Raw genomic sequence first — 25,047 nt, 5'->3', positions numbered from 1 at the left:
AACTTGAAGATAGGGTGAACTATCAGAAATAGTTTCATTTGTTAGGGTTGACTTTATATAGACATGTCTATGGCTCCACAACTCGTAACACACAAGATCCATCCCCTACCTTCTCAAAATATTAGCCTCATTACACTCTCAGTGGTGGTGTCTTATTGATCTAATATATGTAGGTGCTTGACACATTTTTACTAAACTACTGTCCTGCATGTGTTTGTATTTTACACTGCAGCGTCACAAACTGTAATGGCACCTACACATCTGTGACCAAAGATGGTATCATCAATCACACTAAAGAGGGACAAAAACAAGACTAGTTTTAGGTTTGCAAAACCTTTACATTTGGATGTTTAGTTTGCATTTTATCCTAAAGCCTGAAGTCAAGTGGCTTTGCCACTCATAAACGACACGTCCATCCAAAACGTATGCCAATAAGGTGCGTAGATACTATGGTGATAAGGGCCATGTAAGCAGCTGGATGGATAGATAAATAAATAAAACCTTCATACCATACCACACTACATGGTCATGTATTGATTCTCGCTAAATCATATATTACACACACATCAAAAACTACTTTAAAAATGATCAGGGTTTCATAGCTAAACACCCCAAAGTTAATAAATTCCAGAATTAAGGTTTCCTGTGTAACCTTAATTTGGCCCTCTTGTACATATGCATTATGATTTAGTTTTTAATTACATGATCACATACAATTTTTTCCAGAGGAGCCCTGCGTCATTCAGTGCACAATGCTCACTTAATGAGCAGTTTATTCAATAGTTTGTTTTCTCCTCATTGTTCAATGTGTGGGCCCCATGCCTTATTTACTGCTCATTATTCAATCCTGCTCCAAAGACAGAATCACTACTTTCCTCATGGGCTTTTCTCTGGCATGCATCACTATAACATTTGAGTGTTTCACAAACTTGAATTAATCTTCACAAGTCCCCTGGACAAGGGGGTGGTACTATCCTCATTTCACACATGGGAAACTGAGGCACTAAGAATTTAGGGTTCAAAGTATCCAGTAATTTTGGGTGCCCAATTTGAGATGCTGAGGAGCTGATTTATCAGAGTACTTAGCATTACATAGCACTGTATGTACAAAATACAGTTCTCATTGACTTCATCACAGCCGAGATCACTCAGCACTTCTGCAGATCAGACACCCAGAAAATGAGGAACACACAATTAGTGGCCACCTGGGAAAAGTTTAGCTTAAGTGACTTGACTAGCATCACACAGAAATTTTGTGGTAGAGGAAAGGACGTAATACAGTTATCTAAGGGCTGGTCTACACTACGGGGGGAAATCGATCTTAGATACGCAACTTCAGCTACATGAATAACGTAGCTGAAGTCGAATATCTAAGATCGGATTACTCACCCGTCTTCACTGCGCGGGATCGATGTCCACGGCTCCCCATGTCGATTCCGGAACTCCGTTGGGGTTGGTGGAGTTCCGGAATCGATATAAGCGCGCTCGGGGACCGATTTTAACACGCTGATATGGCGGGTAGTCTAGACGTAGCCTAAGGCATCATTCAACTGCCTTAACCATGAAACCACCTCTTCTCTTTCTGGAACCCTCTGCCTCATTCCCTACAGACCTCTGCAGAAAATGAAGCAGGGATCTTACAAACAAGAGTCTCCTTCACTACACAGTCCTGATTCATCCTCATCCCGCCCCATGAGGCAGGAGTCCTGTTGGAAAACTAGAATATGATCATGTAATTGAAGACTGTATCAAACGCATAATACACACAAGGGGGCTGAATTAAGGTTGCACAAGTGGCCTGAGCTCTGGCATTTCCTAACTTCTGAGTGCTCATGGTTTTCTTCTAACTTAGTCTGTGTGTGTGTAATTCCTCGTTTTTCAGAAAAACAAACTGAAAAAACTGTAGTTCTGTCTTGTGGGATCATACTGACAGCGCCATGGTTTCATCAGCAGCGCTGGAGTTTTGAGCCATAGCACAGACATCTGACGCTTGAGCTAACACAGCAGTTGACAGCTGTAGTAGGTTGTCATCCTCTATGTGGACCAGCAGACCAGCACTAGATGGAGATGAGACACACACTTTCTCAGAAAGCTTCACAGCTATTTGCTGGCAGCAGAGGAATGGAGACTCTGGGATCTTTGTTCCATTCCAGTCTCTGGAGGGGAGCATGTTCTAGTGGGAACAGTCTCTTTTGCTCCAACCTGTCCCTATTCTGTTTCTTCCCTAACTCTCGCTCTTTGTCCCAGTCCCATTCTCCTTGCCTACCTAGTCTCAGTCTCCACTCCTCAGACTTCTTATCCCAGTCTCCTTGCTTAGCAAGTCCTAGTCTTACTACTCCAGACTCTCCATTCCCAGTCTCCTTGCCAGGGCTGGCTCTAGGCACCAGCGTTCCAAGCACGTGCTTGGGGTGGCACTTCTTATGGGGCAGTGCTCCAGCCCTTTGGGAGTTGCTCTTTTCAAGGGGCAGCACTCCACTTTTGTTTTTTTGTTTTTGCTTGGGGCATCAAAAAGCCTGGAGCCCCCCTCCCCCCACACACCCCAGTCTCCTTGCCCAGACAGTATACATTCCCCCACTACTGATTCTTCAGCCAGTTGGTCTCTCTTCTCCTTCTGGCCTCCATTCATGCTCCCCCTCACCCACATTTGCCATCCCCACTGGCTCCCAGTCCAAATGTTCCTTCCCGAGCTCCTTGTCCAATCTCAGTGTTCCTCTCCCCAACCACCTGGGGCCTTGTTCCAATCTCTTTGCCCAGCCAGTCCTAGTTATTCCCACACACCCTGGCTCTCTGTCAGATATGTCTCTCCTCCTTCCTTATCTCCTACCCCCTACCCCACTCGTTCTCAGTCTTAGTTTCTGCTCCAGTTTGCAAGACCAATCTCCTCACCCTGCTAGACTTTCAGTCCCAGTTTCCCTCTTCCCTGCCCACCAGCCTTCAACCCCAGTTTCTGCCCTCACTCCCAGCACCTTGCCCCCTCTCCCTTTGAATCAGGCAGCTTTCTCCTCCACACTGCCTGGTCCTAGCGGGGTGTGTGGGGCTGGAAGGAGGTCACTGAATGCAAAGCATAGAATCTCCCCACTCTCGGTTGGATGACTGTATCCAGCACAGCCTACACAAGCCCAGAGCTGCAATTGCAAGGAAAGTCCTGCTTAGCCCTGGGCTGAAGCATACCCTGTGCACATGACATCTTTGGGGAATTTAGCTGTGAAAACCCACTGCACATGTGCAAACTGTGATTTTTTTTTGATTTTTTTTTATAAAAGGCTTACAGCTTGGCCAATTTCAGGCAGATTTTCATGGGAACGCCAAAAGGCACAGCTCTCACAAGAAAGCCCCCATCTCTGCCATATTTCAGGTCCCTACCCCAAAGCATGAGGGTGTTAGAGCCTTTGAAAGAAAAGGTTGCCAGGATTTTTTAACATGGGGAAAACAATGTATTTTCCCGAGCCTCATTCTTGGAAACAGCTGAACTGTTTTGGCTGTAAAGTTCAAAAACAAATTCATCCCGTGGCAAACACGTGGCTTGAAAAATTTCAGCCCAAACAGTTGAAGTTTGGCAGCCATATGCAACTGAAAACAGGATCTTATAATGGGAAGTGTCAGGCAACACACACACACACACACACACACACACACATAGATTAATGCACCATTTCTTACTTTATTTTAATTTCAGGTCACCCACATATTGCCTTTGCAATGAGTTGTTGCTCCAGTTAAGGATACTGCCAGTATTAGCACTGCATGAAATATAGTCCTAATTTTAGCTGAGAGCACTCACAACTGATGTTTCTTAAGAACTGAATGGATCAGTTTATACTAAGAATCTAAAAATAATGTGAGTTATTACACTGTAGAAAATCAATGGGAAAGTCCAACATGAGAATGAAAACTTTGGGTGTGGGAATTGAATCACTTGAACAGTTATTTGATGATTAAGTATTATTGCTTACATCATTGACTTATTCCATGGTACCACTCAAGTTTCTCAATGTCTGTTTAGAGAGGTTTCAGCGGAAATGTTACTAAAATACTGTCATGACCATGGTTTTCCTGTCACTAAATGAATAATGTAGCACAACCTTCCTGTGTTCTTTTACCCATACAAACTTGGGGGTGGGGGCACTTAAACTTAATAATAAACTAGAGGTTGCATTTATATTTCCATACAGACAACAAAGCAACTCACTGAAACAAGAAGCCAAACCAATAAGAACCATCACCTGATACGGCTCTAATGCTCTATTTACACACAGTGTGGACAGAATTGGATACTCTTCCTTAGGCAAGACCCAAACACTTACCTTGATTATCAAAAGTAAACTTTTGAACATGCCTTGTTCATCTCTTGCCTTAATTACTGTAACCATCTTTGGCCTCCTCATGTCTCAGTTTTCCTCTCTCCACTCTATCCAGAATAACTATCCTTTCAAGTTGCTCTAATCATGTTTGTTGTTCCATCCCTCAGTCCCTTCACCAGTTTCCTCCGTCTTTTCACATCAGTTTTAAGATCTTTGTTCTTAGGTGCCCAGCTCCACCCCAGCTCACCTCTCAGCTCTTTCCTCCTTGCATCATCCCATCCAACTTTCCACTCAGTCCTTTAAGTGCTGCCTTTGCCTACTTCTCACACTGAGCTTCATGCCTTCTTTTTATACTACCTTTTATGCTTGGAAATAGGAATAGTAGGAACATGGATGTATCAGTACAGAAGGTATTCAGAAGTACTCGGAGAGTTTTTAAAAGTAACAGCTGACATTATGATGAAATGTCACATCCAGTCTGCTTAGTTCTGTGAATGGGCTCAACATTCGTCCCAATCAGGAAGATTTTGTCCCAACTGCCTCACTTTGACTTTGCTTTGGGACACAATGACTGAAATTTTTAACTAGATATGTCAGTGGTTCTAATCCTACACAAGTTGACTGCAAAGACAGCAAAGCACAATCTCGCCTGCCTTGGCAACAGAAATGTCTGACCACTCTATGTCAGCCACGAATGTAGAAATCAAGCAACGTAAGACTTGGCAAGAAACTATGCCAAGGGCCAGAGAGCACTTTATGTTTAGAAGAGCTATCTGTTCTCAGCCAAGCAGGGCTCTAAGGCCTGGGAATAGCAATTCTTCAGAGGCAAAGAGAACATACACTGACCTAGCAGAGCTGATGGCTGGAGCTAACCAGCACATTTCAAGAAAAGATGATTTGTGCTTCAGATGGATCATAAAAATTACAGAAGCCGCCTTATCAATTCCCTTTTTACTATCAGTGTTATACCTAAAATGTATGAAAAAGTGTAGTAGTAACTGATAACTCTGGTGACTTCTAAATGCTATTCTTTTAGTGAAGACACATGACCACAAAGCAATACCACACAGTCCATTCTGGGATTAACAGCATGTTGGATAGATAAGGAAAACAACTGTGCTTCATTGTAAAACTTTCAGTAATACATATACACAGGAATCATCATTTCAGATGCATTTCTGGGCATGCTTCAAAAAATGGCTGATTGCCAAAGATTTCAAACAAACTCTGCAATCCCGCATCAAGGATCCATTATTAGCATGTTCCTCCAGGGAGGAATTTATTTGCCGTGGGATGGAATTTGGCCTGACATTTAAGCCCCTCCTCTTCCACTGTCTCCAAAAAGCACAACACACAAATAGATTAGGTCTGGCTGTTGCACAGCTGATTCAATGTCTGGTGGCCAGGTAGGACCACTTTCAGCATGGCTAGATGCCTGCTGGAATATAATTAGGTTCTCACTGGCTTTTGTTCATTGTATCCCTGCTTGGAACATCTTCCCTCTTCCTCTGCCCCAAATGACTTCCTTTTCCTCTTTCAAAACCCTCCTTAAACCATGTTTTTCATGTAATCTTCCAATTCTAGCCTCTCCCAGCTTTGCCTCTATCCTTAATCATTTGCATGGTCCCTGACTGAATTTGACTAAGAGCCCCTCAGGGCCAGCAACCATTCTTATTGGTACAGTGCCATGAACACCTATGGGAGCATATAAATAATACAGTAGTGGTGGAAGACATGATCCCCAGGCCTGATTCTCAGTTACACTAATCCCCATTTATATTGGTCTGACAGTGGAAAGGGGTCTTAACGTGGGTTTAGCTATAATTCACACACTATAAAACACTTTTATACTGCCACAGCAGAGTAAAGGGAACTAAGGGTATGTGTACACTGCATTTTATATCCTGTGGCAGTAAGTATCAGAGCCCAGATCTACAGACTCACAGGCATGCTATGGCCAGGGGAGGGATAGCTGAATGGCTTATGCATCAGCCTGCTAAACCTGGATTCTGAGTTCAATCCTCATAGGGGCCACTTAGCGATCTGGGGCAAAATCAGTACTTGGTCCTGCTAGTGAAGGCAAGTGCTGGACTTGATGACCTTTCAGGGTTCCTTCCAGCTCTATGAGATAGGTATGTCTTCATATATTATGGTGCTAAAACAGCTATGCAGGCATTTGGACTCAAGTTGAAGCTCAGAGTGGGTGGTAGCACAATATGTATGCTGTTGTCTTCAGTGTGGTAGTACAAGCCCAAATCCATAGACCAAGACTCACCACTTTGGGATTTACAACACAGTGTAGACACAGCCTTAGTGTAAGTGAGAACAATGGCCCTTGTGTATGTCACCTGAAGTCTTATGAAGCCCTTCACAATTACTGGGAATTAAAGGCACTAGGATAAGATTGTACTTCTTTGTAATACTATCTGCCATTATTGCCACATGTCAAACTAGACTGTAAGACCAGATACAGTGTTTAGCTTTTCTAGTGGCAAACTATGTTAATAGATTGTAAGGACAGAAGGAACCACTGTGATCATAAGTCTCATCTCCTGCATAATACAGGCCCCAGAACCTCACTGAGTGATTCCTGCATGTAGCTCAATAACTTGTGGCTGAACTAGAGCATCTTTTCGAAAGAAATCCAGTCTTTATTTAGACTTCAAATGATGGAGAATTCACCACATCCCTTGGTAAGCTGTTCCAATGATTAATTACCCCCAGCTTAAAAACTGGACCTTTACTTCCCATTTGAATTTGTCTAGCTTCAACTTCCACCTGTTGGATCATACTATGCCTTTGACTGCTAGATTAAAGAGCTATCCCACCATCAGCTCAAGGCATCTCTTAAGTGTCTCATCTATAGGTTAAAAACATTTAATCCTTTAAGTCTCTCACTGTAAGGTAAGTTTTCCAGACCCGTGGTCATTTTTGTCGCTCTTCTCTGAACCCTCTCCAATTTTTCAACACCTTTTAAAAATGTCTAGAGCAGTATTCCTATAAACTAGTATTATATCTGTGATGAGAGCAGATTATGCTATGCTCTTATCAAAAATAAGAAAAATTTCACAATGGCATGAAATAGAGTAAATACCACATGACATTTTGGTACAAACCTACTCAAAGTGTAACTTTAGATAATGCTAGTAAAGTTATTGGTCCCATTGGCGCTCTATGTTCTCACTGGTCTTTTAACACTTTCATGTCTTTGTCAAATTCCCAGACAGCATCAAAGCGAAAATTTAAATGTTCACACAGAAAATGAATTGTGAGTTGTAATTATAAGTTGCCTCTTCATGCTTATGTTCAGCTCTCACAAAGCCTATAGGCCCGGTGCTACCAACAGTTATTCTAATCCGTAGTCCCAAAGCCTTTAATAGGACTAGGCACAGAAGAAAGTACCTGTTTGCAGCATCAGGCCCTATATCTGTAAATAAAAACCAAACTCTGTGTGTGTGTGTGTGATATATGCATGTACACAGTCCTTCAAATTTAAAACATTTACAATACCATGTCATTCAGTTCCTCAGTTTTAGCTCAATGATCTCTTAAAATATAGTCTCAGATAGTGCCTTAGCATCGTAGTTGTATTTTGACTCCCCCAACCATACCTTATTCTTCCCCTCTATCATTGCCATGTGTTGAGCGATGCTCTGGATTCTGTTTCCTCTGCTGCTGCCACTTTTCAAGATGAAAGGTCCCTCAGTGTTAGAGCAAACTTCATACCTGTAGACAAGAGAAATCAAGTGCTTCTCTTAGCAAAATGAGTGTGGAATAAACAGTTGATTCAGAAGAAGTAGCTGTCCCAAGCACTTGCTGCTCCTGAGGGAAGTCAATGGGAGCTGTAAGGGCTCTGATATACTGCCAGTTACATCTATGCTTCTTGATATCATTAGCAAATATGGGCTGGAGGCTGAAGTTCAGATCCAGATCCAAACTTCCCCCATGAGTGAAGGTTCTTTGCACTCTGTGTTCTTGTTTGACCCACGGTAGAGTTGGGCTTCAGGGTGAAATTCAAATGTAGACCAGAATCTGAACTGAATCAAAATTTGGGACTGTTGGGCTCAGTATTCTGATTCTAGTGTTCCAAAGTTTGAAGCCCATCATTCTGGTTCAGTCTTAGCTTTAACTATTACTTGTATTATTTTAAGACTTAAAATGCTGACAAATTTTAAAAACTTCTGAGATCAGTTTTTTAAAAACTATTCCAATGCAATTTCTTTATGTGCAGGTTCTTTTGGTTATCATAAAAAATTATGTCACAAGCTCTAATTTTCTTTGCTTCAACAGATTATCTTCCACATGTTATCTTTCAATTTACAAATGGCAAAACATCTACTGCTGTGACTTCTTGTTTACTAGACGGGCAATAAAACTACAACCAAATAATCTTACAAATTAACAAAATAAAAAGTTATGTCTAATTGCCAAAGGGGTTCAAACATTTTTGTAAAAAGCTGAATTAAAATCATATTAGATTAATGCCTTACTCTACAAACTGCCTTTTAATCAGAACATTCAGATGTGGTCATGGTGGAACTAATTTGTTTTCCAAAGCTTAATTTGGTACATATGGAAATAAACACTTTGGAATACTTGTTACATTCTGTCCATCTCAAATGTTTTCTCAGAACATCTAACTATATTTTTAACTATTAGGTTCAATCTCAATTTAAAAGGTAGAGCTTGCCCCTTCATTTGTGTAAAAGCTCTTTCAAGTTTGATATGTTCTTCAAACACATTAAAGTTTTTAAATACAACACACTTAATGCTCATCAGCAAATTGGATTCATATGTACATCAACCGGTTTGGAGAAGTCACCTTTAAAACCACTTGACTGGCACTGACAGTTACTGCTAAACTGATCAGAGAATCAAAGAACTCTAAATGTTGCTTGCTTCCTTCATTGTTTTTGTATCCTGATAATGGTTTACACCATATAATAATTTTTAAATGTTTTGCATTACATCAAGAGTAATATTACATTAACTAATATTATGTTAACTAATTTAACAACCTTTCAGAATGATGATCCATTAACTAATTTGGACATCATTGACTTTCTGCCCCAAGAATTCCTTATGATGCAGGGATGGCTCAGCCATCTTACCGAAGTGAAGGGTCATGCTCCTTCATGTGGAGGGTGGGGGAAGCGATGGAGAGGATTGGGATGGCAGGTGTGCGCTACGGGTGCAATCCACAAAGCAACTCAGCCACCTAAATGCCAGTGTTAGGTGCCTAAGTTTCCACTGCAACACAAAACTGCTGCTTGGCTGATGTCTAACCCTGTAGATCATTTCAAAACTCATTTGGCTTCTGATTTTCTGCAGTAAAAGTTCCCTAGGCACCTAAATTTTAGGCCATGGGGCATACGCACTGCTGCCCCGCTCCAGGCATCTGGACACCTGTCCTGTACCAAACCCCAGAGCAATTCACAAACTGGGAGAAGATAGACATTCAGCTGCCTAAGTCACATGCAGTGTTTGATCTAGTAGGTAGCCTCTGAGCATGCTTACCACCTCAAGGCTCATTCAAAATCTGGCTGGATGAGGCCAGGAAGTATTAGAGTCCCCTTCACAATGCTTAGTCCAGTGGCTATAGCACTCACCTGGGATGTTGGACACCTAGACCCAATTATTCCTTTTACCAGAGGAGGAGAAAGGAATTGAAGGGGTGGGGGTAATCTCCCACTTCCTAGATGCTTTCTTTGACCATCAGGCTAGAGTCATTCTCTCTTGCTGGCTTAATGACTATTTAAGAATTTATCCACAGTTGAACAGTCATTGGGGGCAGAGGGAGAGAAAGTGCTTGTGAGGATCCACCTGGGTTGTGGAAGACCCCAGGGCCAGATGCCCTGCTCCAATGATTTGTTCAGTAGTTATCCACAGTGGAACAGCTTCAACAGGAGAGACTGAGACAGCCCCACATCAGTACATGCCATAGCCCAGCGGTTAGCACACTATTCTGGAGATTCCTCCCTCAGATCAGTTTGCCCCCTGTGGCAGAGAAGGAGGAACTGAACCTGGGTCTCCCATATCCCAGGTGAGTGCTCTAACCACTGGTACAAATTATAAGGAGGGTACCACCACCTCCTCCTCCAACCATTTTGTGGGGAGCAAGGCAGGCCCAGAGTTAATTCCTGCAAGAAGTGACTTAGGCTTCTAAGCTAGCTGCCACCGGGTGGCTGGTTCCTGTTCAAAGCTCGCTAGCAGAGCGAGGTGCCTCCCTGCAGCCCACACTTAGGGCTGGTCTATGCTACAGACCTATATCAGTACAACTACATTGCTCAGGGGTGTGAAAAATCCATCCCCCTGAGCAACATAGTTATACTGATTTAACCCCCCGTGTAGACAGCGTTATGTCAGCTGGAGATCTTCTCCCAATCATTTAGCTACCACCTCTTGGGAGGGTAGATTAACTGCACCAACGAGAGAGCTCTTGTGTAGAGGTGTCCTTAGGCTCCTATCTCAGAGAGAGGGGCGGGGCTCAGCACACACTCCTCTGGTCAGCAGTTCCCATTGGCTAGCTTAAGCAGCTCACTCCAGCTGGCTTTGTGGATCTCAGTCTAGGCACCTGTCTCCCCCCACCCTTCATTGTATAGGGAGCCTAGTGCCTAACTTGGCTTTGTGAATAGTAGTATTGGTCCTGTGGTTTTCTAGGCACTAAGAAGTGAGGTGCTGTGATACTCAGCATTGCAATGCCTACCTCCCTTCCCACGTCCTGCCCTATCTGCCTAAACATTTCTCTCATGCTTTCCATTTGCTATTTCAAAAATCAGTTTCTGTGAGCACACTTGTGGAGGTCTGAGTGAGTGGATGGGATATAACATTAAAGACAGTTTTGTCAACTCATTCAAGAGCACGCAAGGACACAAATCGGCTTTAGAATGGTTCAAATAAAGTTAACCCCTGTCCGCTTTGGCTGCACCACTCTTCAACAAAAACAGTGTTTTTAAAATCCTGTTTGAAAAACAGGAAACTAAATTGGAGGAAAATGTAATATAGATCAAGTATCAGAGGGGTAGCCATGTTAGTCTGGATCTGTAAAAAGAAACAAAGAGTCCTGTGGCACCTTATAGACTAACAAATGTACTGGAGTATAAGCTTTTGTGGATGAATACCCACTTCGTCAGACGCATGTAGACACACATGTGTCTGATGAAGTGGGTATTCACCCACGAAAGCTTATGCTCCAATACATCTGTTAGTCTTTAAGGTGCCACAGGACTCTTTGTTGTAACGTGGATGGGACCAATAATGCTTCCATATTGCTGTGGTTTGCAGGACATATTCAGTGACCTTAAGACTCTCTGTACACAAATGACTATTCATCTAGTCTCTTGCAGTTTGGGCAGGGGAAGGATCTTGTCACGGTCAAGTGAGGCATCATGATTTCATTTCAACTGTTTTTCTTGTCCCTCAGGTGTTTCTTTGTCAGATTTTTGCCCTTTGAAGCAGGTGAAATTGTAGTCTTAGAATCACAGAATACCAGGGTTGGAAGGGACCTCAGGAGGTCATCTAGTCCAACCCTCTGCTCAAAGCAGGACCAATCCTCAACTAAATCATCCCAGCCAGGGCTTTGTCAGGCCTTACCTTAAAAACCTCTAAGGAAGGAGATTCCACCACCTCCCTAGTCTTGCCTCACTGAATACATTGATGTCTCTTTGCTGCAGTGTTGAAAGTCTGGCCTCTTTTTAATAAAAGTACTTGTTGAAAAACATCATTTGGGAAGATTTAGTTGAAAAGAGCTTCACAATCAGAATTAGACTGTGCATCAGCTATGCCAGAGATCTCATAAATCCCTTATAGGTCCGCAGTTTCTGAACCTAGTCGCAATTATTCTCTGTAAGAGAATAATTTACAGGGGAGTATGTATGATTAGACTGTAAACTCTTTGGGACAGGGACTATCTCTGTTATATGTCTGTATGATGTCCAGAATAATAATAATAATGAATAAGTAAAATACTGGATGGAATTTTCCCCAGGGATGTGCATACGTGGCTTCTCTTGACTTCACATATTATATTATGTTCATATTGCTGACTATAATGGTAATGCAATTATAATGGAAAATCAAATTCATTAGTACCAGTTAGCCACATTTTGAAAGACTTCTTCTAATTCTAGTCTCAAATAATAAAATATATCAATGCAGAACGAGAAGGGTTTTCAGTGTCCTGACTTTGTTAGCCAGTTCAGTACCTAATCTTCCCCCACCCCCCTGTTATTTCCAACTGAGCCACATAGTATCACTGTTTAACCCAGCAGAATTGGTTAGAGCTGTGCAATAGGTAAAGGAGAGTACAGTAACTCCTCTCATAACATTGTAGTTATGATCCTGAAAAATGCAACTTTAAGTGAAACAATGTTAAACAAATCCAATTGTCTCATAAGATTTAATGTAAATGCGGGGGGTTAGGTTCCAAGGAAATTTTTTGGGGGGGCAGACAAAAGGCATTATATACTGTACAGTACTGTGGTTGGGAAGTGCCCCAGCTTACCTCACACAGGCACAGCCCGCTGCAGGCAAGGACACTAGGAAGTACCTTTGCAGCAGCAGTGGCAGCTTCCCCAGAGAGCAGGCTTGGATTTTGCCAGGAATGCTCCAGGCCCGCCTCTTCCTGTCTCCACTCCACTCCAGGCCCACCTCTTTCAACCCCACTCCACCTCCTCTCCGGAGCACAAAGCATGCCACATCCCTCCCCCACAAAGTCCTAACCACTTCCCTGCTCCTGCTCCTCCCTCCCAGAAAGTCCTACGCGCAAAGTGCTGGGAGGAAGGAGGAGGAGCGTGTCTCTGCTCCTCCCCCTCCCTCCCAGAAAGTTCTAAGCACCACCAAACAGCTGTTTAGTGGGGCTTAGGATTTTCTGGGAGGGAGGGGGAGAAGTGGAGATGAGGGGCTTCCCTGCTCCTCTCCCTCCCTCCCAGCACTTGACGGTTAGGACTTTCTGGGAGGGAGGGGCAGGAGTGGGGAAGCCCTGCATCTCCGCTCCTCCCCCTCCCTCCCAGAAAGTTCTAAGCACCACCAAACAGCTGTTTAGTGGGGCTTAGGATTTTCTGGGAGGGAGGGGGAGAAGTGGAGATGAGGGGCTTCCCTGCTCCTCTCCCTCCCTCCCAGCACTTGACGGTTAGGACTTTCTGGGAGGGAGGGGCAGGAGTGGGGAAGCCCTGCATCTCCGCTCCTCCCCCTCCCTCCCAGAAAGTTCTAAGTGCCACCAAACTGTTTGGTGGTGGAGGGAGCACTGGGAGGGAGGGGGAGGAGGTGGAGAAGTGGAACTTGTGCAATGCTCCCTTGTAACATTGCTGCTCTTCCACAGAATCTTACAAGGAGGCAGCCAAATGAGGTTATAAGGGAGCATTGCACAACTTTAAATGAGCATGTTCCCTTATTGAGCAGGGCCGTAACACTGAAACAACGTTAAGTGGGACAATGTTAAATGAGGAGTTACTATAATTAAAATCATGCCTCCTGCTTTGGTTTATAATGGCAGGTATCTTGTAACAGAAAGGGAAAAGTCTTAGTGGAATTTAAATATAAGCCCTGAGCCAAGTTTGTGTATATGTAACGATGTTTGAAAAGATACAGACAAGAATGGAACTATACAAATCCATTCTGGCTGGGACTGAAAAATCATAATAATCTTCCAATTATTTCAACTGATGTTTCACTGTGGTCTCCTCATTTAACTTCATCTATGCATTTTTGTGTATGTAGTTGTTTGTCAATCTCTTCAAATTATTCACTATATAAAATAGGTGGGGCACTCCTATTTGTAACCAAAAATGTGAATTACTCTGGGGAAATCCCACAATTCTTTGGGAATCAGAGACTGAAATGATTATTTTTACCTGGATCTCTCTGGAGCTAGGGGAACTCCATTTGAGCTGAGTTTAGTTTCCTTAAATACCTAGGAGGGTTTACACCAGAATTGGAGTCAGACTAATGGAAAGCACACAATACACACAGCAATTCACAAACAAGTTAGAGCTGTGCCAGCAGACTCATAAGTAATGCAATCAGTTTCCCCAGCACACAGATTCTTTCATACCCTTTTGTGCTGGTTCCATGTATGCACATGTAGGTAAGTGTATATATCAGGGCACAATCAGACCCCAGTGTCCACACTAAGTGGCAAGGAGATTCATGGGGTGGGGGGGGCAAAGGTTAGGAATTCTTCTCCCTGTGATTGGGGGGATCGGGATCCATTGTGCTAGGCACTGAACAAACACAAAGAGACAATCCAGACCCCAAACAGCTTCCAGTTTAAGCAGGACTGACAAAAGGTAGAAGAAAGGAAGTATTATCATCCCCATTTCAGAGATGGGGAACTGAGGCACAGATACATTAATGGTGAAATCCCGACCTCCACTGAAGTCAGTGGCAAAAATCCCATTGGTATGAATGGGGACAGAATTTCATCCCCAGAGACTTGCCCTAGGTCACACAGGGAATCTGGCTGACCTGGGACTGAATCCAGAGCTGCAGATTCCCGGGCCAATGTCTTAGCTACAAGACCCAGTAAATTGTTTCTCTTGAATTCCATTTTCTCTTCACCTAATTAAGATGTGTGCATGCGTGTGTGAATACAAACACACACGCTTTAGCCCTGTTGTGTCAAGTGCTTGAGAAATAGGCTACTCATTTGTAAAACCAAAAGCCATTAATTCTATTTTGGATTTTCAGAGGAAAATGCCGAAGGGGGAACGAGGGGTCAAAGCTGTTAATCTGACACTCTGTACTCTCAGGAAGCTCAAAGCACATGCATCGTAGTTAAAGTCAGAACACAAAAACATCCCTGCCTTTTAAATACAGAACTTAAGACCGTGGGCAAACTTAACTCCCTGGTTTTCAGTTTTATGAATTTACACACCTGGGAGGGTTTTTGTTTGGTTGGTTGTGGGGGGTTTTTGGAACCAGAAGTTCAACTTTAAAGGCCATTTGTGGATTTGGCCACATACCAGCACTTCAGAAGTAATTTGGGGGAGGGGCGTGAGCCTGATTCTTAAGAATACATCAACCTCTTAAGGAAGTATAGTGTGCCATGTTTGAAGATGCAAAGATAATCACAGTGCTGGGAACCGTCTTGTGTAGAGGAGGAAGCCAAACAACAAGAGGAAAGCAGCATATGCTTCTGATTTCGCACAGGAAGCTCAAAGCACCTCCTGCCAAAGCAAGATAAGAAAACTCCCATGGCCTATTCTGGACAAGGCCACTGTTATCAACCTTAGCTTCACACTGTCCTCACTCTACTCCACAGCCCTCTCCCTTTCCTAATGAGTTTCAGAACTCTTACCTCTATTTGCATACCACATGCCAAGCATAATAGTGTGGTATATTTATAACTATTGATGGGGGAAAGTTTCCAGGGTGAGAGTGTACTACATGTCATTTTGGCTTATTCCACTGAAGTCAAAACACAAACCAGTTTCATTCTAGAGCCTAAAAGGTATAAACACCAGTATTAACATAAAAATAGTCATGCTGCCAATATTGATGGCTTACATTGATTTGCGAGGGCTTAGGCAAAGGATTTTTCTAGTTATTCTCAGGGTGTACTGAATTTCCTGTAAACTCTGGAACCCAGCATACCCCAGCTTGGAACAAGATCTGAAATTTGCAGCTCAGATAATACAGTGATGGGTACTAATATAAGAACCTAGATCTCTGTATTATATTAAGAAAGAGGGTGGCAACTTCTGTATTCACATCATTTGAATTCCTCATTCCCAGACCTACCAGTGAGATCCTGGGAGCCTACTAAAGCTGTCCCAGACTTAAAATCTCATTCAGTCCTCAAAGAGTCTTCCATTCTCAGAAAATCCATAGGTATAGTAAATAAATATTGAGATCTTAAGAGCAACTGACACCTTGTCTGTATTTTATCTATTCAAGGTGTCTCTCGTATTTATTAACTGAGTTTTAATGGTTTTCAGGCACTGTCAATAAATAACTACTTCTGTGAAGCTGGAGCGCTGAGTACGAAGAGCAAGAGAAAGGCACACAGCAATTGGGGTTAGTAACTTTTAACACTGGTTAAAAAAATAAAACCAAATCACATGGCCTCTCTCAGTGTCTATCATGTTTATACCAAAGAATTGTCTTCATCAGAGTTTGGGCAAACTTACTGTCAAGAGATGAAGTGATTCGCATCACTCAAGATGTGATCATGACAACATTGACTTAAAGATACAGGATCTGGAAAAAATAAGCCCTAGAATCATGAGGAACATAGGGAAACTAGTTTCCCCTTTGGTTACCAAAAACGCAAATTACATGAGACTGTGCTTATCTGCACATTGGGGTTTTACAACAAAAGCTAGGGTGACTAGACAGCAAGTGTGAAAAATCGGGACGGGGTGGGGGTGGGGGGCAATAGAAGCCTATATAAGAAAAAGACCCAAAAATCAGGACTGTCCCTATAAAATCAGGACATCTGGTCACCCTAACAAAAGCCATCTGTGCTGTTGTGCAATCCATAGCACAGCGCAATAGTCATCACGCGTCGCTGGGAATCCTGAATCATTTTCAGTCAGAAAACAAAGGGGCGTAAGAGTAGTAAGGAGCAAGGAGATGTTGTAAAATGTCTTCTATGGGGGTGTCTGGTCTGCTGGTATGTTGCCAATGTGTTTGAATATAATTGGCTGCCAATGTTATAATGTGTTTATCTGTTGAAGAGCCACGGTATAAATGTTCCTTTGCTACTGCAAGTGCTGTGTCAAAAATAATCAGTGATAGGGTGAAATTCCGGCCCTATTGATTTCAGTGGGGCTGAGATTTCACCCAGGATGGCCAGCCTACCATATTAAAGGAATAAACAAATAGCAATATGCTTGGAGCATGTTTTCAATAAGTAAGTGTTAGGACCTGGCTACATTTTTACAAATTGTTTCTCTTTTTAAAAAGTGTCTTTGTATTTTAGTGCTTATGCAAGGGGGCCAGACTGAAAGCCTGGTGCATGAAATCCTCTGTTTATCCACAGTGACAGGTACAGCATGAGCAGCAGCGGTACAAGCTTCCCCTCACTGACTCCTCAGTGATGAGAAGGTATGTCCTTCTTCACTCTTGCTGGGCCTTGGCCTCTTTGCTGTGGCTGTCACAAGCGCCAGTCAGGGCCAGATGAGCGGGTAGTGTTTGTGATGTCAGTGCCTGCCCACTGGAGGCTGCTCAGATGTCACAAGCTCATGTCAGATTTGACACCTACCAGTTTGCAGATGGCAACCAACTGCTGGTCTCTACCAACCAGCACCACTCGCTAGAGTCGTTCAAGCCCCCTTCTGCATGAACAGAAATGGGAGACCCCTGGCCAAAGACTCTATAAGCCATGCTGAAAAGTTATGCCTTAATGAGCAGCAGGGGAGCAAGGGACTGTTTAGTGACCACTCCTTTGGACTCTGCCACTTGTGTGTAGGATGAAGACAAAAGTTTCTTTTCAATCTCTCTGCTCAGGTGTGTAGCGGGGTGGGAGGGAACAGTGTATGTTCTTTATGCATCAGAGGGGTAGCCGTGTTAGTCTGAATCTGTAAAAGCAGCATGGAGTCCTGTGGCACCTTATAGACTAACAGACGTATTGGAGCATGAGCTTTCGTGGGTGGATACGAAGTGGGTATTCACCCACAAAAGCTCATGTTCCAAAACGTCTGTTAGTCTATAAGGCGCCACAGGACTCCTTGCTGCTTTTACTGCATGTTCTTTGTGAGCACCCAGGTGTCCCAGGTCCCATGCTTTAACTCTGGTTTCCTTTCTCCTGGTACAGATCCTTGTTACTTCTCATGTACACTTAAAAACAAGTGACAGAAAGCATGAGTCCCATCCCCGCCCCCCCACTCCCAGCCAGGGCTTTCCTGACATCCAGCCATGGATTTAGAGAAAAGCTGGCTGGGAATTACAGGAGTAAGAGCAGGAGTCTCTTATTATTAACCATGGGTAGCTGGACTATACAATCTGTTCTCTTTTCATGATCACAGTTTCAAGCATTACAACCAGTCCTGAACTATTTGTTGGGGCTGCTACTGCAGACTGGTTGTTCTGAATTTTCTCAAACAAAACACTAAGAGTTGCCAGTATGCTCAGGAAATTGGTCTGGGGCATGGAATGAAAAAAAAACTCAGATGTGTCAGAAGCCAGGAATGACATTCCCACCTCAGCTAAATTGCCTACATTCTCCTCATGACCGTCAGAAACCCTTTAGTCACCCTACATTTTTTCCTGGCTATCTTATCCATGAGAGAAACATTAATTTATATAATTAAATGTCCTACAATAGTAGATCATGCAGATGATTTGGCAAATGGTTGCTGAAAGAATGAGTACTCTTCCAATTGCTTTGCACCTTGTGAGACCAGTGGCACACCAGGAAAGTGACAGTGCTTGAAAGCAAACATGCATCAATTTTTCTGGTCATTAAGATGACAAAGGGATTATTATACCTTGGTTTTTGTTATTGGCTAATTGCATTTTGCTTCTTGACACTGCTTCCTGCTGCACACCGCTCAGCAGCTCTTACAAACTCAGAATAAGATTTTGTTTCAGCCAATCCTTCCTTCCTGGTCCTCCACCTCCTTTCCTCCCTCTGCTAGATGCTAATCACTCAGATCTCCTGTACAGTCACTGGGACTCAGCCTCTCACTTTCCCTCTCTGACTCTGAGAGAGGGCCAATTCCCCTACCTTTCCCATAGCTGAGATGAGCATTGGCTGGAGCTACGAAGATGTTGCTCAAAGCATAACAGAGCTAACAGCTGAAACGTCTTTCCTTACTGTTGCAACAGAGATTGGTTTTAATGTTTCATTTAGTGGAGGAGGAAAGGACACTCTCAAGTATCAGGACTTCTGAGAAGTCAGAAGGCTAAAGGGAAGGACCATAAAGGTAGTAGGAGCAAATCATGCAATCTGACTCCCTTTTATTCTCAATTCTCAAATCTCTGATTTGGATGCACAGTCCAAGCTCAGGGTTTCCAAAAGAACATAGCAGATATTGTTCAGTGCCTGCTACACTAGTCTATTTTCTCTACTCACACAGAACATTTTGCTCAGTGAAGAATGCAGTCAAAAAACCCCATCTAGATCCTCATGCAGTGCTCTGTATCTGCATCCTTCCAGGACCCAGATCATGAAATCTCCATCCTCACAAAAAAACTGTTCTGTAGGAGCAAGCTTATTGTTGTCCAGGAAGAAGAGAGCATCTTCCTCCTACACTACATTTCTCCAGATTATCTGGCATGGCACAGTTGTCTCACCTACACCCAAACAACCTATGGATTACTAGTATTCTCACTAAACAGAGCTGCCATTCAGGGCAATGTTGACTCAAGGTTTAAGGAGGATAGTGGAATTCCTCTCCAGTGCTCCAGTTGTCCTGGTTGGAGATACATGGCTCTATACAGCAATTCCCTTCCTGTACTGCTTACCAGACAATGTCAGTTCCATTTGCCACTGAACAGCTGAGCAGTAGTGGAGACAAAGAACCACTGCTACACTGAGCTGCTGCTAGTGCCCTGCTAGGTGGTCCACGCTCAGCACTGCTTTGGGCAGAGACTTAGGGCAACTCTGAGTCAATTGTGGCACTGGATGTAGGAGGAGGGGAAAGCCAGCCCCAAAGAGAGGCCCAAGAAAGGAGGAGGATGCGGTTGAACAGAGGGAGATACGTAGAAGGGAGAAGGAAAACAGGGAAAAGAGTGCGGAAAAAATACTGACAGACATAGAATAAAAGCAAACTGCTATGTAAAGGGGAGAGGGAATAAAAACAAAGGTGTAAGAATGTTAACACTATATTTTGAGAAAGGTTTGCTTAATATAATGAAATACAATGATAAATGCATAAAGAATTATATTGAAGCACATACACAGTCTGATCCTGCAACCATTTATGCAAATAGCAAAGCTTCCATTGACTTCAGCAATGCAGGAGTGGTGGATAGTTTAGGAGTCCCACTGGTTTTAAAGATTCTGTGTGTTTCAGAGTTAGCACCTATCTCTAACTTGGGGAATCCTCTTCAGTGTGGTCCAGGATTTTCAACTGGTTGAACTTTCGAAAGGACACTGGTTATTCACAGTATTATTTGCACAGTAGCCAAACGCATTTTCATTATAGTTTAATTACAGTAACAGTCCTCTGGGATGTCTGGGACACTGTTGTATTTTCTTATGTTTTAAACCAGTTTGGTTTGATCCATCTCTAATTTAAAAAAAGAAAAAAAGACCTTGGCAACATCTTGTATCTTGTGCTTAAGCATTCTTTTATTAGACTTGAGAAACTATGATTAAGAGGTATTTTAAATCTAGTGCTGCTGAAATTTGAACGATCAAGCTTTTGGTTCATTTAAGGCACATAATGAAGCCTTTGATAGCATTTACAATATGCACAGTAGAGTCATCAGAAATAATTGTTTGCCCGATTTACTGTATCACTCCAAAAAGGACAGACAAAAGCAAACTATCCCAAGCCTCGATATACAAAAACAAGCAAATCTGTGTTTGACAAATAGATCAGGTCTTATTCTCAGGGCATTTTATAGGTAAAGTACTTGAAAGGATTATTTTGCAAGATGCACATAAAGGACCAGGGGCATTTTTCTAGTAATTTCCACAGAAGTGGCTGCTCATTAGTGAACATCAATTTTTGGCTCACAATGGAAGCCTACAGTATAGGATGACCTGCTTTATTTGCTCATTTGTTCAGTGTGAGGCAATGCTGAAAATATTTCAGTTGGGAGGCTCTCTCTCATTCTCTTTACTTGATTTAAAATTCTTTAATGGCAGTTTCAGTTCTCTGCACATGCTACGTGCAGACCGACACACCATAGCATATATGCGGGCACGTTTTAAGAGATGAGTGAAGAATATAGACCCAGAGTCTCATTTACACTTCAGTATCAGAGGGATAGCCGTGTTGGTCTGGATCCCTAAAAGCAGCAAAGAGTCCTGTGGCACCTTATAGACTAACAGACGTATTGGAGCATGAGCTTTCGTGGGTAAATACCCACTTCGTCAGACACGTGTGGTCATGTTCCCACATGCATCTGACGAAGCGGGTATTCACCCACAAAGGCTCATGCTCCAAGACGTCTGTTAGTCTCTAAGGTGCCGCAGGACTCTTTGTTGTCATTTACACATAGCTCCCTTTACACAGCTTTGCCAGTGTAAAGGTGTATTTAAGTGGGGAAAAAGATATATTGACACCCACGCTAAGCCTACTTCAGGCTATCAGAGTAGCATAAAGGCTCCTTTGTGTAAATGAGAATCAGACCCAAAGAGTCCATCAGCCAGATCCTCAGCTGATGTAAAATTAGGCCAGCTGAGGATCTGGCCATGTGTCAAATTAAACAAAGGCATTCTTGAACTACCTGTTGATCTGACCTACTTTTACCATCACTTCAGACAGTCTTCCCTTCCTGAAAACAGAAGGTGGCACAGGGAACAGAACACAACACAGACCCTGTGGACAAGCTAATGGGCATCCACGGTTGCAGACAACCACAATTAAATTTGGGTGCTTCAGTACATTTCTAATTAAGTCCAATTAACATTTGTTCTTCACTTGTTAATTTTACATACCGCTCCGATGTTCCAACCCTAGTTTCCTCCAGTAATCTATCCAAGCACATCCTAACGACTCTGCCTTTCAATGCTTTATTAGTATACCCACATAAACAATGTACCAATGCAATTAGACTGGCTCTGCACGCAGGGCCTGCTCCCAGCCCCATTGAAGTTAGTGGGACTTTGGCCACTTATTTCCATGAGGGCAGGATCAGGCCTTCTATACCTAGGCTGTTCTAAATGCAAACTCTAAGCTTCTGCCTGGATGTGAGCTGCTCACATCTCTTCATCTCTGGAAAGTGCTCATCACTGAGGTGTAGGAGGGCCATCTATGTAGAAATGAGCTCAAAGCGCAAAAGTGAGATCACTCTCGCATTCAGGGGATGCTTTGGAAGGGAGGTTTCCAGGCAAATCATTATATAGAAAAGAGCCATTGCAAAGTGCAGATAGGGTTCATGTTCAGATATTGAAGACTCTTGGGGTGTTCTGATCCAGGGTTTTAGTTCAGGCCAATTTCCGAATAAACTAACCTCTCTTGTCCTTAATCTGTTTTTTCTATGCCCTTTTCTGCAGTTTAGTGCTGAGTACCTTGAATTCCCTGATTGCTTTCTTACAAAGACTACCTTTTAAAATGGCTGTAATAACTGAACAGGATCAATCCGCTTCTCTGCCATCCATTAACCCAGATCATCCCATCAACTGGCAATCACATGCAGCCTGAGCTTTCTTATTTTCATCAAAGAGCCCTGGCTTTTCCTGCCCACAGTCTCAACAGAGGTGAATACGTTGGGAATTCCATGCGGATTATGTCTACAAGCAGGCACAAGACCCTCAGTCCTTTATTACTGCTGTGACAAAGTTCCTCCTCTACCTTGGTGGGTCCTGTGCTTATTGGCGGATTTGTTCACCTCAGTGATCTTCCCTTCTCGTAGAACCCACAGTCTGGGTCAGCTCCTCCTGTGTCTGATCAGGAGTTGGGAGGTTTGGGGGGGAACCTGGGCCCACCCTCTACTCCAGGTTCCAGCCCAGGGCCCTGTGGATCGCAGCTGTCTATAGTGCCTCCTGTAACAGCTGCAGGACAGCTACAACTCCCTGGGCTACTTCCCCATGGCCTCCTCCAAACACCTTCTTTATCCTGACCACTGGACCTTCCTCCTGGTGTCTGATAACGCTTGTCCTCCTCAATCCTCCAGCAGTACACTCTCTCACTCTCAGCTTCTTGCTCCCAGCTCCTTCTCACCCACACTCCTTTCTCCTCTGGCTCCTTCCCTCCCTGACTGGAGTGAGCTTCCTTTAAACCCAGGTGCCCTGATTAGCCTGCCCTGATTGGCTGCAGGTTTTTAAATCAAAGTAGCTATCTCTACTGCCTTCTAGAAAGATCTTAATTGGCTCCAGGTGCCTTGATTAACCTGGAGCAACTGTCATTTGGTTACCAGGGTACTAGGGATTTGTTTAGCCAGGGGCTAACATACCTGTTTCTCAGTACTTTACTGTAGCCATCTGGCCTTGCCCCATCACACTGCATAAAGTCGATGGGAAAAACTGCATGCTTAAGGCTTATGAGGGTGTTCTCTATGGCTGTCTGTCTCAATTCCTGCAAGTGAGGGAAGTCCCAGATCTGGGACTTTTAGGGCCCCTTTTACACTGCTCTGGCCCTTTTACCTGGTGTAAAGGGGCCAGAGCAGGGATGAGAATTTCACTCAGAGGGCCTAACCCCTTTACTTATTCTGTGTTAAATCAGCAGTAACTCCATTGAACACAATGGACCGACAACCAGGGTAAAAGTAGTGTAAGAGAGGAGAATCAGGCCCCAGTTTTCCCAGTGCCTAATATTTTGTAGATACCTCCAAAATAGCAACCAGCATTCAAAGAAACAAAACTAATTCAACATCATAATGTTGCTGCGTTTCCAGAGCTGCTCTCTGGGGAGCTGGCGTAGGGTATTCACTTGGTATTCAGTTTGTTTGAGCCTAAATATAATGGAAGGGTAGGGGGAGAGGGAGCTAAGCCATCCAAGATAACATTCCAGTGCTGTGTGTGTTTACGGGTTCAGAAGGGTCAAATCAATTGAAGCTCAGTCAGAACATGATGAGGCTATCTCTTCAGCTGTCCACAATCAACATGGAACTGTCCAGAGATAGAAACGCCCAAAGAATAGCACTGTGTCAGTGCTGAGGAAACCAGTGATTGTACTGAACAATATCAGTATCCCTCTGCAACTTCCTTGGCAACCTCTGCCCAGACTAATTTAAGACAAACACAAATCTGCATGGCAGAGTGCAGGATCAGTCATTTTGAGCAGGTGTTCCACACTGAGAAGCTAACCTCTAAAGCTTCAAGGCATGACTCCCATTGATTTGAATGGGCATATCACAGCAAACAGTTCCGCACACCACTGCTTATGGCACCTATTTCATTCCACCCAGAACGAGACTTGTGGAGAAGGAGGGCCAGAAGCTCAGCTGATATAAATCAGCAAGGCTCCCCTGAAACCATGGACGTTTGGCCCTGAATCTGATAGAGGAGATTCAGATTCTAGAGAAAATGAGACTCAGGTTTGGTATAAATATGCTTGGAACGTTTATTTGTACTGTTGGGACTGCTCTGCCTTTTCCAACCTTCACTGAATAACTTTTGAGGACTCTCCCCAATACATCTAATGCTGGCTAGCTAGCAAATCAAAGATGAAGTATGTAGCCATATATGAGCTGTGGCTGATCTAACTATAGGATATTAACACACATGCATTACTTTACCTGGAGTGAATGGAGGTTGGAGAAAGGTTTTTCAGAGAAAATCAGCAGTTTAAAACAACATGCTTTCCTCGTTCATTTTTATTATTCTATTTCCCTCTGTTTTTATTCTCATTTTATTCTCTCCGTTGATTTGCATTCTCTGTGAGCCCATTAGTTTTGGGTGAGCTTTAAAAAGAACCTTTTCTCTTATCCCCAGATGGGTCTTTCCTTGTCCCTTTATGATTAGTATTTTGTGGGGGACAAAATCCCACTAGAAATTTGAAATATATATAAGAAAAAGTTCTTTAGCAGCAAATGAGTTAATCTGAGCAAAGTAGGGGAAAAACAGGGACATTTTAATTGCACTGTTTGTCCTCCTCAATTCCATAAAGACAGACTTGGTGAGCAATGTTAGAACAGTTTTAAAAAATCCCATTCTTTAATCTGCCATTAGGAAACTATGAAAACAGGC

At 43.2% G+C, this 25,047-nt stretch overlaps 1 protein-coding gene across 2 annotated transcripts in view; it reads right to left on the bottom strand.

The window, feature by feature from the left end:
- FLT1 (fms related receptor tyrosine kinase 1) overlaps positions 1–25,047 on the bottom strand; it is a 156,871-nt gene that overhangs the window by 72,902 nt on the left and 58,922 nt on the right. For both annotated transcript variants that reach the window (XM_032765286.2, XM_032765287.2), the window contains exon 11: positions 7,913–8,027. In XM_032765286.2, the coding sequence (XP_032621177.1) occupies positions 7,913–8,027 (115 nt within the window). The remainder of the gene's footprint in view (positions 1–7,912; positions 8,028–25,047) is intronic.

Source organism: Chelonoidis abingdonii, chromosome 1, assembly GCF_003597395.2.
Source record: "Chelonoidis abingdonii isolate Lonesome George chromosome 1, CheloAbing_2.0, whole genome shotgun sequence".
NCBI lineage: Eukaryota > Metazoa > Chordata > Testudines > Testudinidae > Chelonoidis > Chelonoidis abingdonii.
The sequence above is the reverse complement of the archived record's forward strand: the minus strand, read 5'-3'. Positions and strand labels throughout refer to the sequence as shown.